At 36.2% G+C, this 20,161-nt stretch overlaps 1 protein-coding gene across 2 annotated transcripts in view; it reads left to right on the top strand.

Moving 5' to 3' along the window:
* Positions 1 to 20,161, top strand: part of ZMAT1 (zinc finger matrin-type 1) — a 41,131-nt gene that overhangs the window by 13,242 nt on the left and 7,728 nt on the right. For both annotated transcript variants that reach the window (XM_029930095.1, XM_029930096.1), the window contains exons 2-5: positions 2,818 to 2,924; positions 15,556 to 15,657; positions 15,735 to 15,909; positions 16,753 to 16,821. In XM_029930095.1, coding sequence (XP_029785955.1) covers positions 2,818 to 2,924; positions 15,556 to 15,657; positions 15,735 to 15,909; positions 16,753 to 16,821 — 453 coding nt within the window. The remainder of the gene's footprint in view (positions 1 to 2,817; positions 2,925 to 15,555; positions 15,658 to 15,734; positions 15,910 to 16,752; positions 16,822 to 20,161) is intronic.

The following is a 20,161-nucleotide window of genomic DNA, read 5'->3' as shown; positions in this document are numbered from 1 at the left end:
TATAACATGAAACAGTGTTTTTCTGGGGAGAAGAATGGCTGAGATTTTAAGCTTGGAAATTTGTGCCATGTAATAAAGAAAAGCAGACCAGGAATTTGTTTGAGGAGATGAGTCAAAGGCAGTAAGTCTAGGCAATACCATTCTAAAGAAAAAAGTACAGGGGTGCCACTAACTTCAGGAGCTTCATGGAAATGATGTGGGGCACCAGTAATGAAAGGCTAGGTTAAAATACTCATCCTTAGTATTTCCCAACTTGACTGTCAGTTTTGAACACTGAGTAGACTTGGGGAAATCTGAAATTAAATAATTCCAGCTTTAGGAGAGAAATATTTATTACATTTTAGGAATTATTGAAACTCTAAATTAGTATTTTAATTTTGTCTTCTAAAAGGATACATTCCCTCTGTAATAAATTATATTGCCAACAAATGAAATATTTATTAGTGAAAAAATTTAGAGAGAAATTTGAAATCTTACCAGCATGCTCAGATTGCATATAATCATTAATTCTGAAACAAGGAAAGTCCTGAAATACCTTCTCACTTCTTTACCTTACTGATTTTAGAGTCAGAGAAATCATATATATTCTAAAGCAACCTAAAAAATATAATTCAGAGGTGATGCTATCTATATATTACACAGATAAAATTTAACTGTTCACCAAGGCATTTCTGACATGTTCCTAATTACACTTATTAAAGTATAATTAAAATACAGTGTTATATTATTTGCAGATGTACTATATAATGATGCAACAATTCTTTGTGTTTCTCAGTGCTCATCAAAATAAGTATACTCTTAATGCCTTTTATCTATTTCACTCCTTCCCTCAACCACCTTACCTCTGGAAACCACCAGTTTTTGATCTGTATTTAAGAGTCTATTTTTTGGTTTGTCTCTTTTTTACTTTGTTCATTTGTTTTGTTTTTTAAATTCCATGTATGAGTGAAATGGTATGGTATTTGTCTTTCTCTGACTGATTTTTTTAACTTAGCGTTCTGCCTTCTAGATCCATCCATGTTGTTGCAGATGGCAAGATTTCATTCTTTTTTATGACTGAGTTATATTCCACATCTGAGTAAGATACTACATCTTTTTTATCCGTTCATCTATGGATGGACACTTGGGTTGCTTCTATATTTGGCTGTTGTAAATAATGCTGCAATAAACATAGGGGTGCGTATATCTTTTCAAATTAGTGTTTCTGTGTTCTTTGGGTAAATATCCAGTGGTGAAATTACTAGATCATATGGTAATTGTGTTTTTAATTTTTGATAAAGCTCCATACTGTTTACATCCACAGTAACTGCACCAATGTTGCATTCCCACCAACAGTGTATGAGGGTTCCTTTTTCTCCACATCCTCACCAATGCTTGTGATTTTTTATGTTTTTTTTTTATTTTAGCCATTCTGACAGATGTAAAGTAAAAGCTTTTTGTGGTTTTAATTTCCATTGACCTAATGATTAGTCATGTTAATTACAATTATTCTTATCTTGGACAGTTTTTTAAATAAGCCTTTTAGTGCATACAGTGATACTGAAAATTAAGCTTAGTTGAAGATATCCAAAATAACATCTAAAATAAGTATATATAAAAGCTTTTTAATTTTATTTATTTTGAGAGACAGACAGAGAGAAAGAGAGAGAGAGAGAATGGGGGAGGGGCAAGGAGAGAGAGGGGGAGAGAATCCCAAGCTGGCTCCATGCTATCAGCACAGAGCCCGACATGGGGCCCATCCCATGAACCACAAGATCATGACCTGAACTGAAATCAAGAGTCATATGCTTAACTGACTGAAATGGAAAGTCTTACATGTGTTTTGCAAAAATTAAAAGAAGATAACTGTAAAGAATAAAATGTTAAATTTTCTCCTTTTGTTCCTTTTCTAGCTGCATTTCCCAAAGTTAACAACTTTTAAATTTATAACTTTTCATATTTTTTCTATGTGGTGAATATTTAATATATGTTAATGTTGGGAATTTGATATAATTATTGTTCTACAATTTTTATCTATTTAATGTATCATTGGGGTTCCTCCATAAATATGTGGTATCAGCTTATTTATTTAAATAGCCAAATAGCAAGCAAAATTTGATGTTTTGTGATTTATAACAGAGATAAGCTAATAAACTTTGCAGAATACACTGCAGCTATATTAAGGGCTTTAGATAGTAGTGTGGAGCTCAAGATTAAATGCAGAAAGTTTTAATATGTGCTATTAATACAGTGAGAAACACTCTAGTATAATTTCTAGATGTTATTATATGAACATTATAGCTTTGAGGGGCTTTTGTGAGACATATTTGGCCAGATGAGTATGCTAGTTGTTTTTTTTTTTACAACAATGAAGGATGTTTGCCTACCATCAGCAAAGTTTGTGGTTCCAAATGATTTTTAGGTAACATTGGAGCCATAGTTCTAGACAGGTAATAGTCTTAAAACAATGCTTTTCTAAGAATTATCTGCTGTAAAACAAAATTCCAAGGCTGCTTTTTAATCCTGCCTTGCATTATTGGTGCCCTAGATGATTCTGTGAAGTTCATGAAGTTACTGATACTCCCATAACATAACTTTTCCTTTGGAATGGTGTTGCCTAGATTTAATCATACTAAATAAGTAAATATTGCTGTATCAGACATTAGAAGCATACTTAATTTACACATTTTAAATTGCATACTTGATAAGCAAAAAAGATGTTACTGTAGCCTCACAACCATTCATATTTGAGGTGACATGTGAAGTGAATGAAAATGATAACTTCTAAATATTCATTAATGTGATATACAGTCTCAACTTCCTTTATTTTATTCATAGACATGACTTGGAATGAACAGGAAATGACTGAACTTTTTACAGATAACTTTTGTAATGTATGTGGAGTGGTGCTACAGTTTGAATCCCAAAGGATTTCACATTATGAGGTAGGTTAAAAATAATGGAAATAGGATCTAAAGTAGGCTTTTAAATGTAGCAGATAAACTTCATATTTTATTGTTTTTGGTTTTTATGAAAATCCTATGAAGCAGGTGGAATTTTTTTCCTTTGATTGATGAGGAGACTGGCTCAGAGAGGGACAGTAACTTACTAGCTTAAGTTTGGGTAAATTGGGTTTTAAATCTGTCTTTTTGATTCCAAGCTTCTTTTCTTTTCCTCACACCATTCTGCCTCCCTTTGTATTCATCAAGCCACTGTCTCTGCAATTCCTTGTAGTAAATATAAGGAAGGCATTATAAAGCTTGAGTAGGTAACTATTAATGTTAGCCAAGGCATATTATAAAACCCCAGAGTCTTCCTGAACAGTAAATGAAGGCTGTAAAAACAAAATGAATCCGTCTTGCATTTGACTTAGCCAACAGGTTTTTTTTTTGATGTTTGTTTTTATTTATTTGAGGGACGGAGGGAGAAAGCAAGAGAGGGGGAGAGAGAGAGAGCGCGCATCCATGTGTGTGGCACACACACACATGAGCAGAGACGGGGCAGAGAGAGGGAGAGAGAGAATCCCAAACAGGCTCTGTGCTATCAGTGGAGAGCCCAACATGGGGCTCTGTCTCACAAAGTGTGAGATCATGACCTCTCACAAAGTGTGAGATCATGACCTGAGCCAAAATCAAGAGTCAGACACTTAACCAACTAAGCCGCTCAGGTGCCTCTTAAACAACATGTTTTTAAATACAGAACCATAAAATTCTAAAGCTAGAAGAGGAAATGTTTAATGTTCATACTCCTTTGGTTTACTGATTAGAAAACTGAGACCCAGGGGGATCATGATTCTTCATAGCATCATTGGCATGACTAAGCTTAAAAATGATTTCTTCTTATTTCATGCCCAGTGTTCTTTTCTCTCATTTGGTGTTGCCTCCCATTTCTATATAATGAGGTATTAGATTTTTTCATATCTAGTGTCTGGATTACTAAACCTACTAGATAAATTTTCCTTATAAAATATAATGGCAGCTTTACTTTTTAAAAACACATCTCATTTTAGGGATGCCTGGGTGACTCAGTCAGTTGGGCTTCTGACTTTGGCCTAGGACATGATCTAGCCATTCCCAAATTTGAGCCCTGCATCGAGCTCTGTGCTGACAGCTCAGAGCCTGGAGCCTGTTTCTGATTCTGGGTCTCCCTCTCTCTATCTTCTCTCTGCCCTTCCCCCACTTGTACTCTGTCTCTCTCACAAAACTAAAAATACACATTAATTTTCTTCTAAATCTCATTTTGCCCCTTGGTAAAATTATTGGCATCTATATTTCCTTCTTCCACTGACTGGGATTCAGTGACCGTAATGACAAGGAGAACTTGTTAGATGCAGATTAAGAAGACATACATTCAAGCTTTAACCCCGTCATTGTTGTGTAACCCTCTGGGCAAGTCACGTTATCTCTGAGGATGTTCTGTGAACCTTCAAAATAGGGGTGGTAAAATCTCTCTTACTAAACTTGTAAGAAGTAAGTGAAATCAAATATGTGAGAGTGCCTAGTACATACTCTGACCCCATAGTTCAAAGATTCAGAGTTAATAAAGAGAGACACAATCAAGGGGCTCTGTGGTCTGAATTTTAAAAATTCCTCTTTATGGACCTCTGAAGTACTATTCAGTGTAGAAAATATACAAAAACGTGAGAAAATTCCATTCAGTTATAATTCTGTCATTTGTAGGTAACCATCATTTAACTTCTCTATTGCTGATATGATTCCAGTATGTATTCTGCACATGCATACACACACACACACACACACACACACACACACACATTTTAACAAAAGAGAATTGTGTGTGTTGATTTTCATGTAAGAGCATATTCTGGACAGTCTGTCCTATCATTATATCTTTTTATTTTTCTGTAATATATTCATGGTGGTAAGGCATTATGTAATGTGGCTTTTTTAACAAATATTTATTGAGAATTTCAATATTTCAGAGCTTGGATTGTTGAGGATTAAATTATAAATGAAACAATGACCTTATCTTCATAGAACTCTACAAATAATGCGGGCAATAAAGATATATTGTAAAATAAAATTTATTATACTAAAAAGCAGACATAGATAAGGTTACACATTGTATAACCATAAAGTGCCACTCATCTACAATAAAAAGTTGACACTTTATAAAATAAGATTGATATTTAAAACAATGCCAATTCTAGTACTTTGAAAGTCTATACATTTTTAGAAATAGTGGGTTTATTATAAAAACATATTACAAAATTCTGAGCCTTTGAAAAACAATTCTGCTCTGGGAAGATGTGAGGGGAGCAAAGCTACATTTTCTAAGAGCCAGGATTGCTATTCACTATATTATGAAATAAATACTTTTAAAATAAATTGTTGTTCTTTAAATCTCCAAAATACATTTTTGAAACCCAATATGGTTTTTAAAAGAGTTTATTACCAACTTGATTTGCATATAACACCCAGTGTGCTTCCCCACAAGTGCCCCTCTCCATGACCATCACCCATCTTCTCATTCCCCTCCCACTTCAGCCCTCAGTTTGGTCTCAGCATTCAAAAGTCTCATGATTTACCTCACTTCCTCTCTGCAACTTTCTCCCACCTTTCCCCTACCCATGGTCCCCTGTTAGGTTTCTCCTTTTAGACCCATGAGTGAAAACATGGTATCTTTCCTTCTCCACCTGACTTATTTTTCTTAGCATGAATCTCTCCAGGTTCATCCATTTTCCTACAAATGGCCATATTTCATTCTTTTTCATTGCCATGTAGTATTCCACTGTGTGTATGTGTGTGTGTGTATGTATATATATATTTAAAGGACTAGTATCCAAAATCTACAAGTATATATATGTATGTATATATATATATACATACACACACCACATCTTCTTGATCCATTCATCAGTTGATGGACATTTGGCTCTTTCCATGATTTGGCTATTGTTGAAAGTACTGCTATGAACATGTGCCCCTAGGTATCAGCACTTCTCTATCCCTAGGGTAGATACCCAGCAGTGCTATTCCTCCTTCATAGGGGAGTTCCACTGATAGTTTTTTGAGGAATCTCCACACTGTTTTCCAGAGTGGCTGTATCAGTTTACATTCCCACCAACAGTGTAAGAAGGTGCCCATTTCTCCACATCCTCGCCAGCATCTATAGTCTCTTGATTTGTTCATTTAGCCACTCTGACCTGTGTGATGTGGTATCTCAGGGTGGTTTTGATTTGTATTTCCCTGATGATGAGTGATGCTTAGCATCATTTCATGTACCTGTTGGCCATCTGAATGTCCTGTTTGGAGAAGTGTCTGTTCAAGTCTTTGCCCACTTTATCAATGGATTATTCCTTTTTTGGGTATGAAGTTTAGTGAGTTCCTTGTAGATTTTGGATACTAGTCCTTTATTTGATATGCCATTTGCCACTATTTTTCCCCTTTCTGTTGTTTGCCTATTAGTTTTTTTTTTATTGTTTCCTTTGCAGTGCAGAAGCTTTTTATCATGATGAGGTCCCAATAGTTCATTTTTGTTTTTGACTCTCTTGCCTTTGGAGATGTGTCGAGTAGGAAATTGCTTTGATTGAGGTCAAGGAGGCTATTACCTGCATTCTCCTCTAGGATTTTTATGGTTTCTTGTCTCACATTCAGGTCCTTTATCCATTTTGAGTTTATTTTTGTGAATGGTGTAGGAAAGTGGTCTAGTTTTATGTTTCTGCATGTTGCTGGCCAGCTCTCCCACCACCACCTGTTAAAGGGACAGTCTTTTTTTCCATTGGATACTCTTTCCTGTTTTGTCAAAGAATAATTGTCCATACACTTGAGGGTCCAGTTCTGGGCTCTCTATTCTATTCCATTGGTCAATGTGTCTGTTTTTTGTACCAATACCATACTATCTTGATGATGGCAGCTTTATAGTAGATGCTAATGTCTTGGATTGTGATGCCTCCCGTTTTGGTTTCCTTCTTCAATATTACTTTGGCTACTCAGGGTTTTTTGTGGTTCCACATGAATTTTAAGATAATTGGTCTAGCTTTGAGATGAATGTTCATGCAATTTTGATGGGGATTGCATTGAATGTGTAGATTGCTTTGGGTAATAATGACATTTTAACAATATTTGTTCTTCTGATCCATGAGCAAAGAATGTTTTTCCATTTCTTTGTGTCTTCTTCAATTTCCTTCATAAGTTTTCTATAGTTTTCAGCATACAGGCCTTTTACATCTTTGGTTAGGTTTATTCCTAGGTATTTTATGTTTTTAGTGCAGTTGTGAATGGGATCAGGTTCTTGATTTCTCTTTCTGTTGCTGCATTATTGGTGTATAGAAATGCAATCGATTTATGTATGTTGATTTTGTACCCTGCGACATTGCTGAATTTGTGGATCAGTTCTAGTAGGCTTCTGGTGGAGTCTGTTGGGTTTTCTATGTAGAGTATCATGTTATCTGAGAAAAGTGAACGTTTGACCTCTTCTTTGCTGATCCTGATGCCTTTTATTTCTGTTTGTTGTCTGATTACTGAAGCTAGGATTTCAGCACTATGTTAAACAACAGTGGTAAGAGTGGACATCCCTGTCGTGTCCCTGATTTCAGGGGGAAAGCTCTCAGTGTTTCCCCATTGAGGATGATATTAGCTGTGGGCTTTACAAAAATGGCTTTTATAATATTGATTTAAGTTCCTTCTATCCAGACTTTCTCGAGGGTTTTTATTAAGAAAGGATGTTGTATTTTGTCAAATGCTTTGTCTGCATCTATCAACAGGATCATATGGGTTTTTTTTCTTTTGTTAATGTGATGTATCATATTGATGGATTTGCGAATATTGAACCAGCCCTGTAAAACAAGAATGAATCCCACTTGATCATGATGGAGAATTCTTTTTATATGCTGTTGAACTCAATTTTCTAGTATCCTGTTGAGTATTTTTGCATCTGCATTCATTAAGGATATTGGCCTGTAGTTCTCTTTTTTTGTTGGGTCTCTGTCTGGCTTAGGAATCAACGTAATATGAGCTTCATAGAATGAGTACGGAAGTCTTCCTTCCATTTCTATTTTTGGAATAACTTGAGAAGGATGGGTGTTAACTCTGCTTTAAATGTCTGTTAGAAATCCCCTGGGAATCCATCCGGCCCTGGGCTTTTATTCGTTGGGAAACTTTTGATAAGTGATTTGAAATTTTCACTGGTTATGGGTCTGTTCAGATTTTCTATTTCTTCCCGTTTGAATTTTGGTAGTGCATGTGCATTTAGGAATTTATCCATTTCTTCTAGACTGTCCAGTTTATTGGCATATAATTTTTCATAGTAATCTCTGATAATTGCTTGTATTTCTGAGTATCACTTGTAATAGATCCATATTCCTTCATGATTTTGTCTATTTGGGTGTTCTCTCTTTTCTTTCTGAGGAGCCTAGATAGAGGTTTATCAATTTTGTTTATTTTTTTCAAAAAACCAACTCATGGTTTCATTGTTTTTTTCAAATGCCTTTTTGGATTCTATATTTTTATTTCTTTCCTGATCTTTATTATTTCTCTTCTTCTGCTAGTTTTGAGGTGCTCTTGCCACTCCCTTTCTAGTTTCCTTAGGTTCTCTGTTAGATTTTGAGTTTGAGCTTTTTCTAGTTTGTTTAAATAGGCCTGGGTTACAATATACTTTTCTCATAGGACTGCCTTTGGTCCATCCCAGAGAGGTTGGATTGTTGTATTTTCGTTTTCATTTGTTTCCATATATTTTTTTAATTTCCTCTCTAATTGCCTGATTTGCCCCATCATTCTTTAGTATGGTGGTTTTTAACCTCCACATTTTTGGAGGTTTTCCAGATGTTTTCCTGTGATTGATTTCCAGTTTCATAGCATTGTTATCTGAAGGTGTGCATGGTATGATCTCCATTCATTTGAATTTATGGAGGGCTGTTTTATGACCCAGTATGTGATCAATCTTGAAGAATGTGCCATGCACACTCAAGGAGAAAGTGAACTGCCTAACTTTGGGTTGCAGAGTTCTAAATATATCTATTCATTCCATCTGTTCCAGTGTGTTGTTCAGGTCCATTGTTTCCTTAGTGATTTTTTTGTCTGGGTGACCTATCTATTGTTGTAAGTGAAGTATTAATGTCCCCTGCAATTAGCACATTCTTATCAATAAGATTGTTTCTGATTGTGATTAGTTGTTTTATGTATTTGGGTGCTCCCGAGTTTGGCGCATAGATGTTTATAATTGCTAGTTCTTCCTTATGGAGAGACCCTGTAATTATTATATAATGTCCTTGTTCATCTTTTGTTACTGCTTTTACTTTAAAGTCCAGTATGTCCGATATAAGTATGGCTACTCCAGCTTTCTTTTGGCGTCCAGTCGTATGGTAGATATTTCTACATCCCATTACTTTCAATCTGAAGGTGTCCTCAGGTCAAAGGTGAGTCTCTTGTAGATAGCAAATAGATGAATTTTGGTTTTTGATCCATTCTGCTACCCTGTGTCATTTGATTGGAGCATTCAGTCCATTTATATTCAGTGTTATTATTGAAAAATGTGGGTTTAGAGTCATTGTGTTTTCCATAGAATTCATGTTTATAGTAGTGTCTCTGATACCTTGTATTCCTTGCAACATTTCCCTCACAGAGTCCCTCTTAAGATTTCTTGTAATGCTGGTTTGGTGGTGATGAATTCTCTCAACTTTTATTTGGGAAAACCTTTATCTCTCCTTCTATTTTGAATGACAGACTCGCTGGATAAAAAATTCTTGGTTGCATATTTTTCCCGTTCATCACATTGAAGATTTCCTGCTATTCCTTTCTGGCCTTCCAAGTTTCAGTAGATAGGTCTGTAACCACTCTGATAGTTTTCCCTTTGTTTGTTAGGGCCCTTTTATCCCTAGCTGCGTTCAGAATTCTCTCTTTATCTTTATGTTTTGCCAGTTTCACTATGATATTTTGTGCTGAAGGTCAGTTCAAGTTACGTCTTAGTGGAGTTCGATATCTGTCTTGAATTTCAATGTCTTTCTCTTTCCCCAGATTGGAGAACTTTTCACTTATAAATTGATCCACCACCTCTTCAGGACCTTTTCCTCTTTCTTCCTCTTTAGCAACCCCTGTGATATGGATATTTTTCCGTTTAATTGTATCACTCAGGTCTCGAATTCTCCTTTGGTGCTCCTGTATCAATTTCTCTCTCTTTTTCTTGGCTTCCTCTTTTGCTATAACTGTATCTTCTAATTCACGTATTCTCCTCTCTGTTTCTTCAATCCGTTCAGTGGCTGCCTCCTTTTTATTATTCACCTAATTTATAGCCTTTTTTAACTCGTCACAGCTATTTTGAAGGTTCCCAGTCTTTGTATCAATATCTTCTCTGATGGCTTCTATTCTTTTTTCAAGCCTAGCGATTAATTTTATAACAATTATTCTAAATTCTTGTTCAGTTATGTTGGTTGTGTCTGTTTTGAGTAATTTCTTAGCTGTGATTTCTTCCCAGAGTTTCTTCAGAGGAGAGTTCTTTCATTTAGTCATGTTGGCTAGCTTTCTGTCTCTTGTCAGTTTTAAAAGCTTGTTCTGTACTGTGCTCCTGTTAGTATTGCTATTAAAGGAGGCTCTTTCACTGTTTATGGTCTGTCGTTTCAGGAGATGTTCTTTTAATGGTGTCTCTCGGTTTCTCTTGTTATGCCTCTGATTAATTTATTTCCCTACTCAGTGATATTTGGGACTTTCCACTATGTGTGCTTTGGCTTGTTTCTTGAGGTAGCCCTGAAAAGGAAAACAGACAGACAAACACACAGGGAACAGAAGCACGCAAACACACTGACAGAACATGTAAACAAGCAAACCAAAAGGGCAAAGAAAAAAAGGAACAGGAAAGAAAGGGAGCACCAGAATGGAAAAAAAGAAAGGTGGGGGTCGGGGGGACAATTACAGCCACAGATAAAGGACAGTTTGAGAGCATAAAACCTGCAGAGTGGGGAGATAAAGATGAGATAAAGTAAAAAATATCTGGATGGTAAGAGTTGATCTAAGCATGGCAGTGCATAAGTGTTGGTCTTTCCCAGACTCCAGAGGGTAAGGGAGAAAAGAAGGAAATAGGAAAATAGAAAAGGGAAAACAAGGGAAAAAATAAAAATAAACATAATATGAAAAGAAAGAAAAAAATTAAAAATAATAGAAATAAGCAAAAACACAGCAACTCTCCAGCACTATGGGCATTGTTTGATGTAGGTAGTGTGGGTCTCTGGGGCTGCTCTCTGAGTTCCCGCCTTAGTGGATGCGGGGAAAAGAATGGCAGCGCCTCAAGCCCCCCTCAGACCATGCATTGCCAGCCACTCTCTTGAGTCCAACCTCCCCGTGCCATGGGCGGGTCAAATTGTTTCAGTTTTCTGAGTTCCGCCAGGTTTCTAAGTCCTAGCCCATGCCACTTTGCTGCTGCCACCACAGTTAAAATGATCTCTGGCAGGTGGGCGGCCTTCTGGCCGGGATTGGGAAGGGGGATTGTGGAGCCAGTTTTTCCCTGGCTCCACCTGAAGTAGGCTAGCTCCTGGGCCCAAGGGAGAACAAGCCCGCTGAGGGGAACATATTTCTCTCCCTGCACCCAGTGGTTCTCAGTCCCAGGCGAGGTCTCCCCTCTCCAGAGATGATGCTATGAGAGATTAAATCTCTCCTTCTCTTCCCCTCAGCTCTGCGCCATCTTGCATGGCTGTCCCACGCAGCACCCTGCAGGGTGCTGAGCCGCCTCCACACACATGGCTCTCTGTGGCCTGGCACCAGTTTCTGGGCGCTTTCTCTCCCGGCTCAGCTTTGGGCTGGCACTCCCTTCCCCAGAGTCTCTGGCCCCAGTTCACACTCACTCACTTATCCATGAGGCTGTTATCAATAAGGGGTCTGTGCATGCATTTCTGTTCTTGACGATCTGAAAGCTGTGGCTTTTAATTCTTCTCAATTTGATAATTGCGGGCGGGTGGAGGAAATAGGGCTCCCTACTTCTCCACCATCTTGCTGCCACCCCCCAATATGGTTTTAATAAGAATAGAAAATTGGCTGTACATGACTATTAAAGTTCCATTTCTTATCATCTATTTTATTCTAGAGTCTATAAATTACCATTTTTTCTTTTTTTCCCCAAGTTTTTATTTAACATACAGTGTAATATTCATTTCATGTGTAGAATTTAGTGATTCAACATTTACATACAACTTTTGGTGCTCATCACAACAAGTGCACTCCTCAGTCCCCATCACCTATTTAACCCATCCCCAACCCAACTCCCCTCTGGTAACCATTAATTTGATCTCTATAGTTAAGAGATCTCTCTCCCTTTTTCCTTTTGCTTGTTTTGTTTCTTAAACTCCATATATGAATGAGTCATATGGTATTTGTCTTTTTCTAACTGACTTCAGCTTCATCCATGTCATTTCAAATGGCAAGGTTTTGTTCTTTCCAATGGCTGAGTAATATTCATATATATACATATATTATCCACTCATCAGTCAATGGATACTTGGGTTGTTTCCATAATTTTGCTATTATAAGTAATGCTGCTATAAACATCTGGGTGCAGGTTTCCCTTTGAATTAGTATTTTTGTATTCTTTGGGTAAACACTAATAATACAATTGCTAGATCACAGGGCACTTCTATTTTTAACTTTTTGAGGAACTTCCATACTGGTTTCCATAGTGGCTGCACTAGTTTGCATTCCTACTAATAGTGCAAGAGGGTTCCCCTTTCTTCACATCCTCACTAGCATCTGTTGTTTCTTGAATTGTTGATTTTAGCTATCCTGACAGGTGTGAGGTGATATTCCATTGTAGTTCTGATTTATATTTCACTGATGATGAGTGATGTTGACCATCTTTTCATGTGTTTGTTGGCCATCTGGATATCTTCTTTGGAAAAATTTCTCTTCGTGTCCTCTACCCATTTAAAAATATTTTTAATGTTTATTTATTTTTGAGAAACACACACACAGAGTGTGAGTGGAGGAGAGGCAGAGAGAGAGGGAAACACAGAATCCAAAGCAGGCTACAGGCTCTGAGCTGTCAGTACAGAGCCGAACATGGGGCTTGAACTCACAGACTGTGAGATCATGACCTGAACTGAAGTTGGATGCTTAACCCACCAAACCACCCAGGCACCCCTCCTCTGCCTATTTTTTAACTGAATTTTTCATTTAGGGGTGTTGAGTTTGACAAGTCCTTAATATATTTTGGATACTAACCCTTTATTAGATATGTTATTTGCAAATATCTTCTCCCATTCCATAGGTTGCCTTTTAGTTTCGTTGATTGTTTCCTTTGCTGTGTAGAAGCTTTCTGTTTTGATGAATTTCTCTATCTCCCTCTCTCTCTTCCCCTTCCCTGCTCTCTATCTCTCTCTCAAATAAATAAACATTAAAAATGAACAGTATAGTACTGGCACAAAAATGGACACGTAGATCAATGGACCAGAAGAGAAAACCCAGAAATGAACCTACAAATATATGGCCAATTAATCTTTGACAAAGAAGTTTTGAATTTTAATGATGTTGCAGTTATTAATATTTCCCTTTTTGTATTTACTTATTTGTTTAAGCAACCATGTCTTGCACTTTTGTCATATAGATACTCCCCTCTATTTTATTCTAATACCTTTAAAAGTTCTATTTATTTGTTAAAGTGTTAATCCATCTGGATTAATTTTTGCCTATGGAGGAGGGTGTTGATGACATTTTTTCCATACAGATAGCCAGGTGTCCCAGCACTGTTTATTTCACAGTCCATTATTGCCCCATTGATTTGTAGTGGCACTTCTGTCATTATCTAAATTTCATAATATGTTTGTTTTGAGGCATTATTATATGTTATTCTATTGCTTTGTTTGCCTTTCTGTACAATAGTTTCACCTCATTGCTATAGCTTTAAGATAAAGATAGGTGTTGGGGAAAATTTACATGAAAAAAGTCATAAAATTAAAAGACAAATCACATATTGGATGGTATTTATAACCCATGTAGTTAACACAAGATTAGTGTCTAGAATATATAAAGGACTATATATCAGTTAGAACAAGAATCAACCCAGTAGAAAAATGGGAAAGTAATATGAACAGGCTATAGAAGAGATACTCAGCTTTATTGGTGTTCATACAGAAAATGTAAGTTAAAGTGATGAGCTGTTTTATCAAAATCATCCTGTTGGCAAAAATTAAAGTCTAAAGGCACATAACACTTCAGGAGAATATAGGAAGACAGCAACACTTAACTACACTGCATTTGGAGCAGTAGGTTGCTGCAACATCTTTGGGGAGAAATTTTATAATACATATTGCAGTTGAAAATTCTCATATCTTGTAAGTCAAGAGAATTCTACTTCTAGGTATCTACTTTAAAGAAAGCTTTGGATATGTATATTAGGAGATGTGTTTACAGAAATACTTGTAATAGCAAAACAAACAAACATAACTGCCTTCAATACAGGACTAAATGGGTAACATATAAAGTAGAATATTATGCAGCATGTAGCAGAAATGAACGAGAACTATATGTATTTATATGGGTAAATCTTAAACACATAATAGTTATAAAAAGCAAGTTAAAAAGGATATGAATAGAATTGTTCTTTATTCATAAAAATTTTAAATGACGATGGTATTTAATACTATTTATGGGTACATGCTTATGTAGTAAAAGAATAAAAGCATGAAAGAAAATTATACAGATCAACTTTAAGATAATGGTTACTAATGGGGAGAGAGTGAGGAGGAAGAGATTGTGGGCATGAGGAAGAAGGATTGCATATATGGTGGGAATGGGCTTCAACTATATTATTTCCTGTGCTTTTCTATAAGATGAATGAATATATTTCATAATTTAAAATTCTGTAGATAAAGAGTGATTGTCTCACAGCATGTGCTCAGGAATATTAGTTTCCCTTTACCATCACCAACACTTTTGTTATTCTTATATATGTTGTTACACATTTTTAGAGGTTTTTCTAATATCTAAATGCTTAATTAACCTAGAAGGGTTAAAATCTTCACATAAAAGAATTTGAGAGGTAGGCACTGCAAGGCTGATATGACAGTTCCATGGTATCATCAAGGACCTAGGTATTTTCTGTCTTTCTATTTTGATGAGCTAGGTTTTGTCCTCAAGATCCCCCATAGTCCCAAATGACTGTTGGAACTCTGACCTTTCCATATTAATTCCAGAAACAGGAGGAAAGAAGGTTAGAAGAGGGGCTCATCTCCCAGCCTGTTAAGGAGATTTCTCAGAAGTTCTACCCAACAATTCAGATTATATCTTATTGGCCAGAATCTAGTCATATGGTTACATTTTGCTGAAAGGAAAGCTGAAACATGCAGTCTTTTAGCTGAGTGTATTGCCCAAGATGTGTACATAAGCAGAAGTTTGATACTGGGAAGCAAGCAGGAGTCTGTCAAAAACAAGAACATAAAGTTACTGACCTCTAAATTATAGTATTATTTTCATCTTAACTGAGAGTTATTGATATGAGAAAGCATGTGAATCTCTTTCATAAACTTGGTACATACCATATATGTTATAACTCACAAATGTCATCCTGAAATTCAAAGAGGTGTAAATTTAGGGTGTCTCTGTCATTGAATGTACAAAGTAATATTATATCTTTTTTCAGAGTGAGAAACATACTCAAAATGTTAGGTTTTATTCTCAAATTCATGGGGAACAAAATGAAGTGCCTGGTAAGAAAATGAAGATGGATGTTAAGAATTTTAAGGTAAGTGTTCTATATTGAGGTCATAATTCTCAACATTGAGTTATCAAATCATTCTTACAAGATTGTGCTTATTTCAGGTGCATAAGACTGATGTAGTGGACAGAAACAAATTTTGTGATCTCTGCAACATGATCTTTAGCTCTCCGGTTGTTGCTCAGTCTCACTATGTGGGAAAAGTCCATGCAAAAAAATTGAAGCAGTTAATGGAGGAGTATGATCAGGTATCTCCATCAGGATTTCAGCCAGAGTTGGGTAAGGTTATATTCACCTTTTTAGCTTCCATACAGGGTCTCCCTGTCACTTTTTTCTAACCTCTATCCATTTTTTTTTGTGTGTGGAGAGACTTTCACTTTGGAGCAATAATTTGATTTTTCTTCTGCCCAGTAATCTCTTTCTTTGTCTTTGTCATTTAATATGGAGATTGTAATTGGTAACTGAATTTTAAGAAATGTTATAATCTTTCCTTTTCAGTTTATTAAATACAAATGAAAACAAGTGATTTGCTATGATGCTATAAACAACAAAAAGCAGCCTGAGCTGTCAGGTTCTAATAAAATCATAAAATCTTAGCTCCTTCTTACTTCTTCCCCTTGCCATCTATCACAGTTTTTTTCTCCAGTACTTTCTAAAACATTCTTTCACATGTGTATTCAGACCAGTGTCTTCATCATAATATAGTTATGGTGTAGCATTTTCTAAGTATAACTATAAGCAAGAGAAATAAATATGTTATGGAATCTCCTTCTACCCTGATAGTTCATTTTTTTCTTCCTCTGAATATAAAGAAAAAGTAACACCAACATCATCGATCATGCTTTCATTTATTTTTCAAATTAATAACCTAAAAGCTAATGCTGAATATTCTTCCTTCCTGTACCTTTGTTGGAGAAACTTGGTGCCAGACTTGTATTCAAATTTTTGTTTTCACAGGAGGAAATTCTTTTTAACCTAAGTACCTTTATCCAACAGCTCTGTGTGGAAAAAGTCCAAAGATAGCAAGTTTTCAAAGAATTCTGAATTCCCTTAATACTTTATAATGAATGCAGCTCCAATAGCTAAATACATGTTGATCACTTTTCATTACAACTATTTCAGCAGGTGTGCCGATTACAACTTCTGCAGAATCAACTTTTCTGAAGCCTCTTGCTGTCAAGCCTTCTCCAGGTGGGATTAAAGACAAGACTATGCCTTCCTCTTCCAGCAGTGCTTTGGATTTGAATAATCCAAACAAGTATTGCAAGCTCTGCCCTGCTTCCTTTAATAGTCCATTAATGGCCCAACAACACTATGTTGGGAAAAAACACAAAAGAAATGAAGCTAGGAAGAAGTTTGTAGACAAGATAAGAGAGAAACCTCTTCCAGCAAAATCAGATGCAAATGGTAAACAGTTAAAATATACCAAAACTCTTTCATGGAAAATTTATATTTTATTAAACATACTAGCTTATGTATATATCATTCTACTCTTATTGAGTGGGAGGTTGATAGTACTCATGGGATTATAGACTTTTAGATGAGTAAGGACTTCAGGGTCCGTCTGTTGGTTTCTAGAAAATGAGACTCGGAAAAGTTTAGATGACTTTCATTAAGTATAGAATCAAGTGCAGGTATTCCCATGGTCCCATGTTATATCATAGGTACATAGAAAGTATTTTTAATTAGTTACATTGTGGTTATATTATTTACTCACTAACTATGGTTTAAGTGTCTCTAGGGTACTAGGCTAGTTATTCTTGGGAATACAAATAAGGTATACCATTTTTCCTGAAGGAGCAGGTGTATAAACTAGTTGCGTTAATATTTCATTGTAAGAGGCCACAGGCATTAATTTTTGTGTACATATTTTTGGTAACCAGAGGAGTGAAACATCACAGTTCCAAAAACGTTCGTAGAGGAAGTATATGATTTAGAGTGGTAGAAGTAAGAAGGAGAAAGTATTAACAAATGAGCTAGGAAGAGTGGCAAGAATTCAGACACAGTAAAGATTCTGATCCTAACTGGAGTAATCCACTTGCTCTTCTAACCATTTTTTTTCATTTTCCCTTCACAGGCACCTTCTCACTACTAGTGTATTTTATTTGCTTTTCATATTCTCTCTTCCACCCACTTCTCTTCCTCCACTCACTGTTCTTTTTCAGTTCTTTCCTTATTAGACCTTTCTGCTTCATGTAAAATATTTATTACTTCCTCCTTGAAGCCCTAATCTTGTCATATGTAACTCTTTATGCTCTGGCTCTTCTCCTGTGTTTCTATTTCTTTTCTGTTTTCTTTGGGGGCTCTTTTTTTTTTTAATTCATTACCTAAATGTAGGTGTTCCTATGACTCCATTCTTGACCTCACTCTACCAACATGATCTAATCTGTTCCCTTGATTTCATCTTATTTGTATACTTATGACCTTTCTGTCAAGCATTGGACTCATATACAACTGGCAGCCATTTCAATTCCATTCACTCAAAGTAGAAGCCTGTAGTTGACTATGACTCCGCCAGCACTACCTTTTTCACTTTTAATATCTAATGAAATACCAAGCCATGACTGTTTTACCCATTCCCTTATTTCTAGTCCTGCTCTTCCCATACTAGGTCAGGCCCTCAACATCTCTCCTACAGCCTTGCTACTCAAAGTGTGGTTTGTGGCCAGCATTATTAGCATCATTTGGGAGCTTGCTAGAAAAAGAATCTCAGGCCTCACCACAGACCTACTGAATCAGAAACTGCATTTTGTCAAAATATCTAGGTTATTTGTACTCACAATAAATTTTGAGAAACATCATTCTAGAACATTGCCACAACCTCCTAACAATTTTCCCTGCCATCAGTTTTGTCTCCCAAAATCTACCCATAACTTAATCACTAGAATGTTTCGCCTAAAGTGCACATCTTTCTGTGCCATTCCTCATTTTAAAATCCTCAATTGTTGGGCGCCTGGGTGGCTCAGTTGGTTAAGCGTCTGACTTCCACTCAGGTCATGATCTTACAGTTCATGGGTTCAAGCCCTGCATCGGGCTCTGTACCGATAGCTAGCTCAGAGCCTGGAGCTTATCTTTGTATTCTGTGCCTCCTCTCTCTTACTCTCCCCAGCTCACTCTCGCTCGTGCGCTTTCTCTATAAAAAATAAATAAATAAAACATTAAAAATTATAAAAATCCTCAAATTTTTCTCTATTTTCTGACGATAAAAATATAAGCTTCATAACTCTTTACCATCTTGTCCCTGCCTACCTTCTCTAAGCTTATCCCCTGCTACTTCCTTCCATGATCCGTGTAGGTCAGAACCTGCAAACAAACTGGCTTTGGTTTCCAGAAACTATTACCCTATTTCTCATCTCTCTGCCCTTGTTCATGCTGCCATTTTGTCTGAAACATCTCTTCTTTAGCTAATTCCTACTCATTCATTAACATGCTACTTCCCTGGAAGCCTTCTTCTTCCTTCAAGACTTATCTTCTGTGCTTCCTTAGCCTGCGTGTCTAATTTTCTCTCTATGTGTCTTTTTCCGCCCCTAGAACGTAAGGTCTTTGAGGGAAAGGATTTCATCTAACTCATCTGTATTTCAAGTGCTAAATATAGAAACTGGTGTGGAGTAGGCCTACCTCAGTAGAGATTAGTTTAATATATGAATCCATGCACTATTAATTTTGATATGTTGAGTGCTAACCCTATGTTTATAGTATTTAAGTTTCCTAATTAATATCATTGAACATATCGCAAAAACTTACATAGAGATCTGTGCATTTATCTAGGATTTTTAAGAATGTTGGCTTAGGCAAGTGTAGAAATAGAAGTAGATTCAGAAAGTAGATGTCTGGAGAAATGCCAAACTTACTTGTTACAGTATTTTTCCTATTGCTTGGGTGAGGATATCTGAAATAAGTACCTTCTAATTTAATGGCTGGCACTAGGTAAAATTGGAACTTAGTCAGCTATGAGAAGTGTGTATACTCTGATCATGTTAGCACTCCAAAATTTCAAGGTTATTAGTATAAGAGAAGAAAGATTTTGGTGAAATTTTCATCTGGCCAGGGAAGGAGGACGGACCACTACTAGCAAAATAGAGCTCAAAGAACAAAATTTCTGCACTACTTTGACTATTCCATTTTAAGAACAATAAACATTTAAAGATTTAAAAAAACAGCTGGAGAAATTAGCTAGTGAGAATTTCAAAGAACAGAACAGTAGAAGCTCATGTTACAGGCAATCAAGTGACAAGACAAAAACAACTTGACATATGACACCTTAACTATTTCACTTATCACCCATTTTCACCCTTCTTTTTGTCTCTGCCTTATTTTCCATCTACTTTGTGTGTGCTCCTACTATACCTAATCTATGTCTTTCTTCATCATTCTCACTGCTTTCTTCATGTCCCTCATCCAGCCCAGATCTTATTAGCACAGGAATGGCTACCATAACGATATGGAACTAAGTATGTATGTATTTTTTATATATTGTATTTGTTTTGTTTATCTTTCTAATTTCTAGCCTTGTTATTACACTTAGATGTGT

Source organism: Suricata suricatta, chromosome X (assembly GCF_006229205.1).
Source record: "Suricata suricatta isolate VVHF042 chromosome X, meerkat_22Aug2017_6uvM2_HiC, whole genome shotgun sequence".
NCBI classification, from domain to species: Eukaryota; Metazoa; Chordata; class Mammalia; order Carnivora; family Herpestidae; genus Suricata; species Suricata suricatta.
Note: the sequence above shows the minus strand (reverse complement) of the source record. Positions and strands in the feature narration are given on the sequence as shown.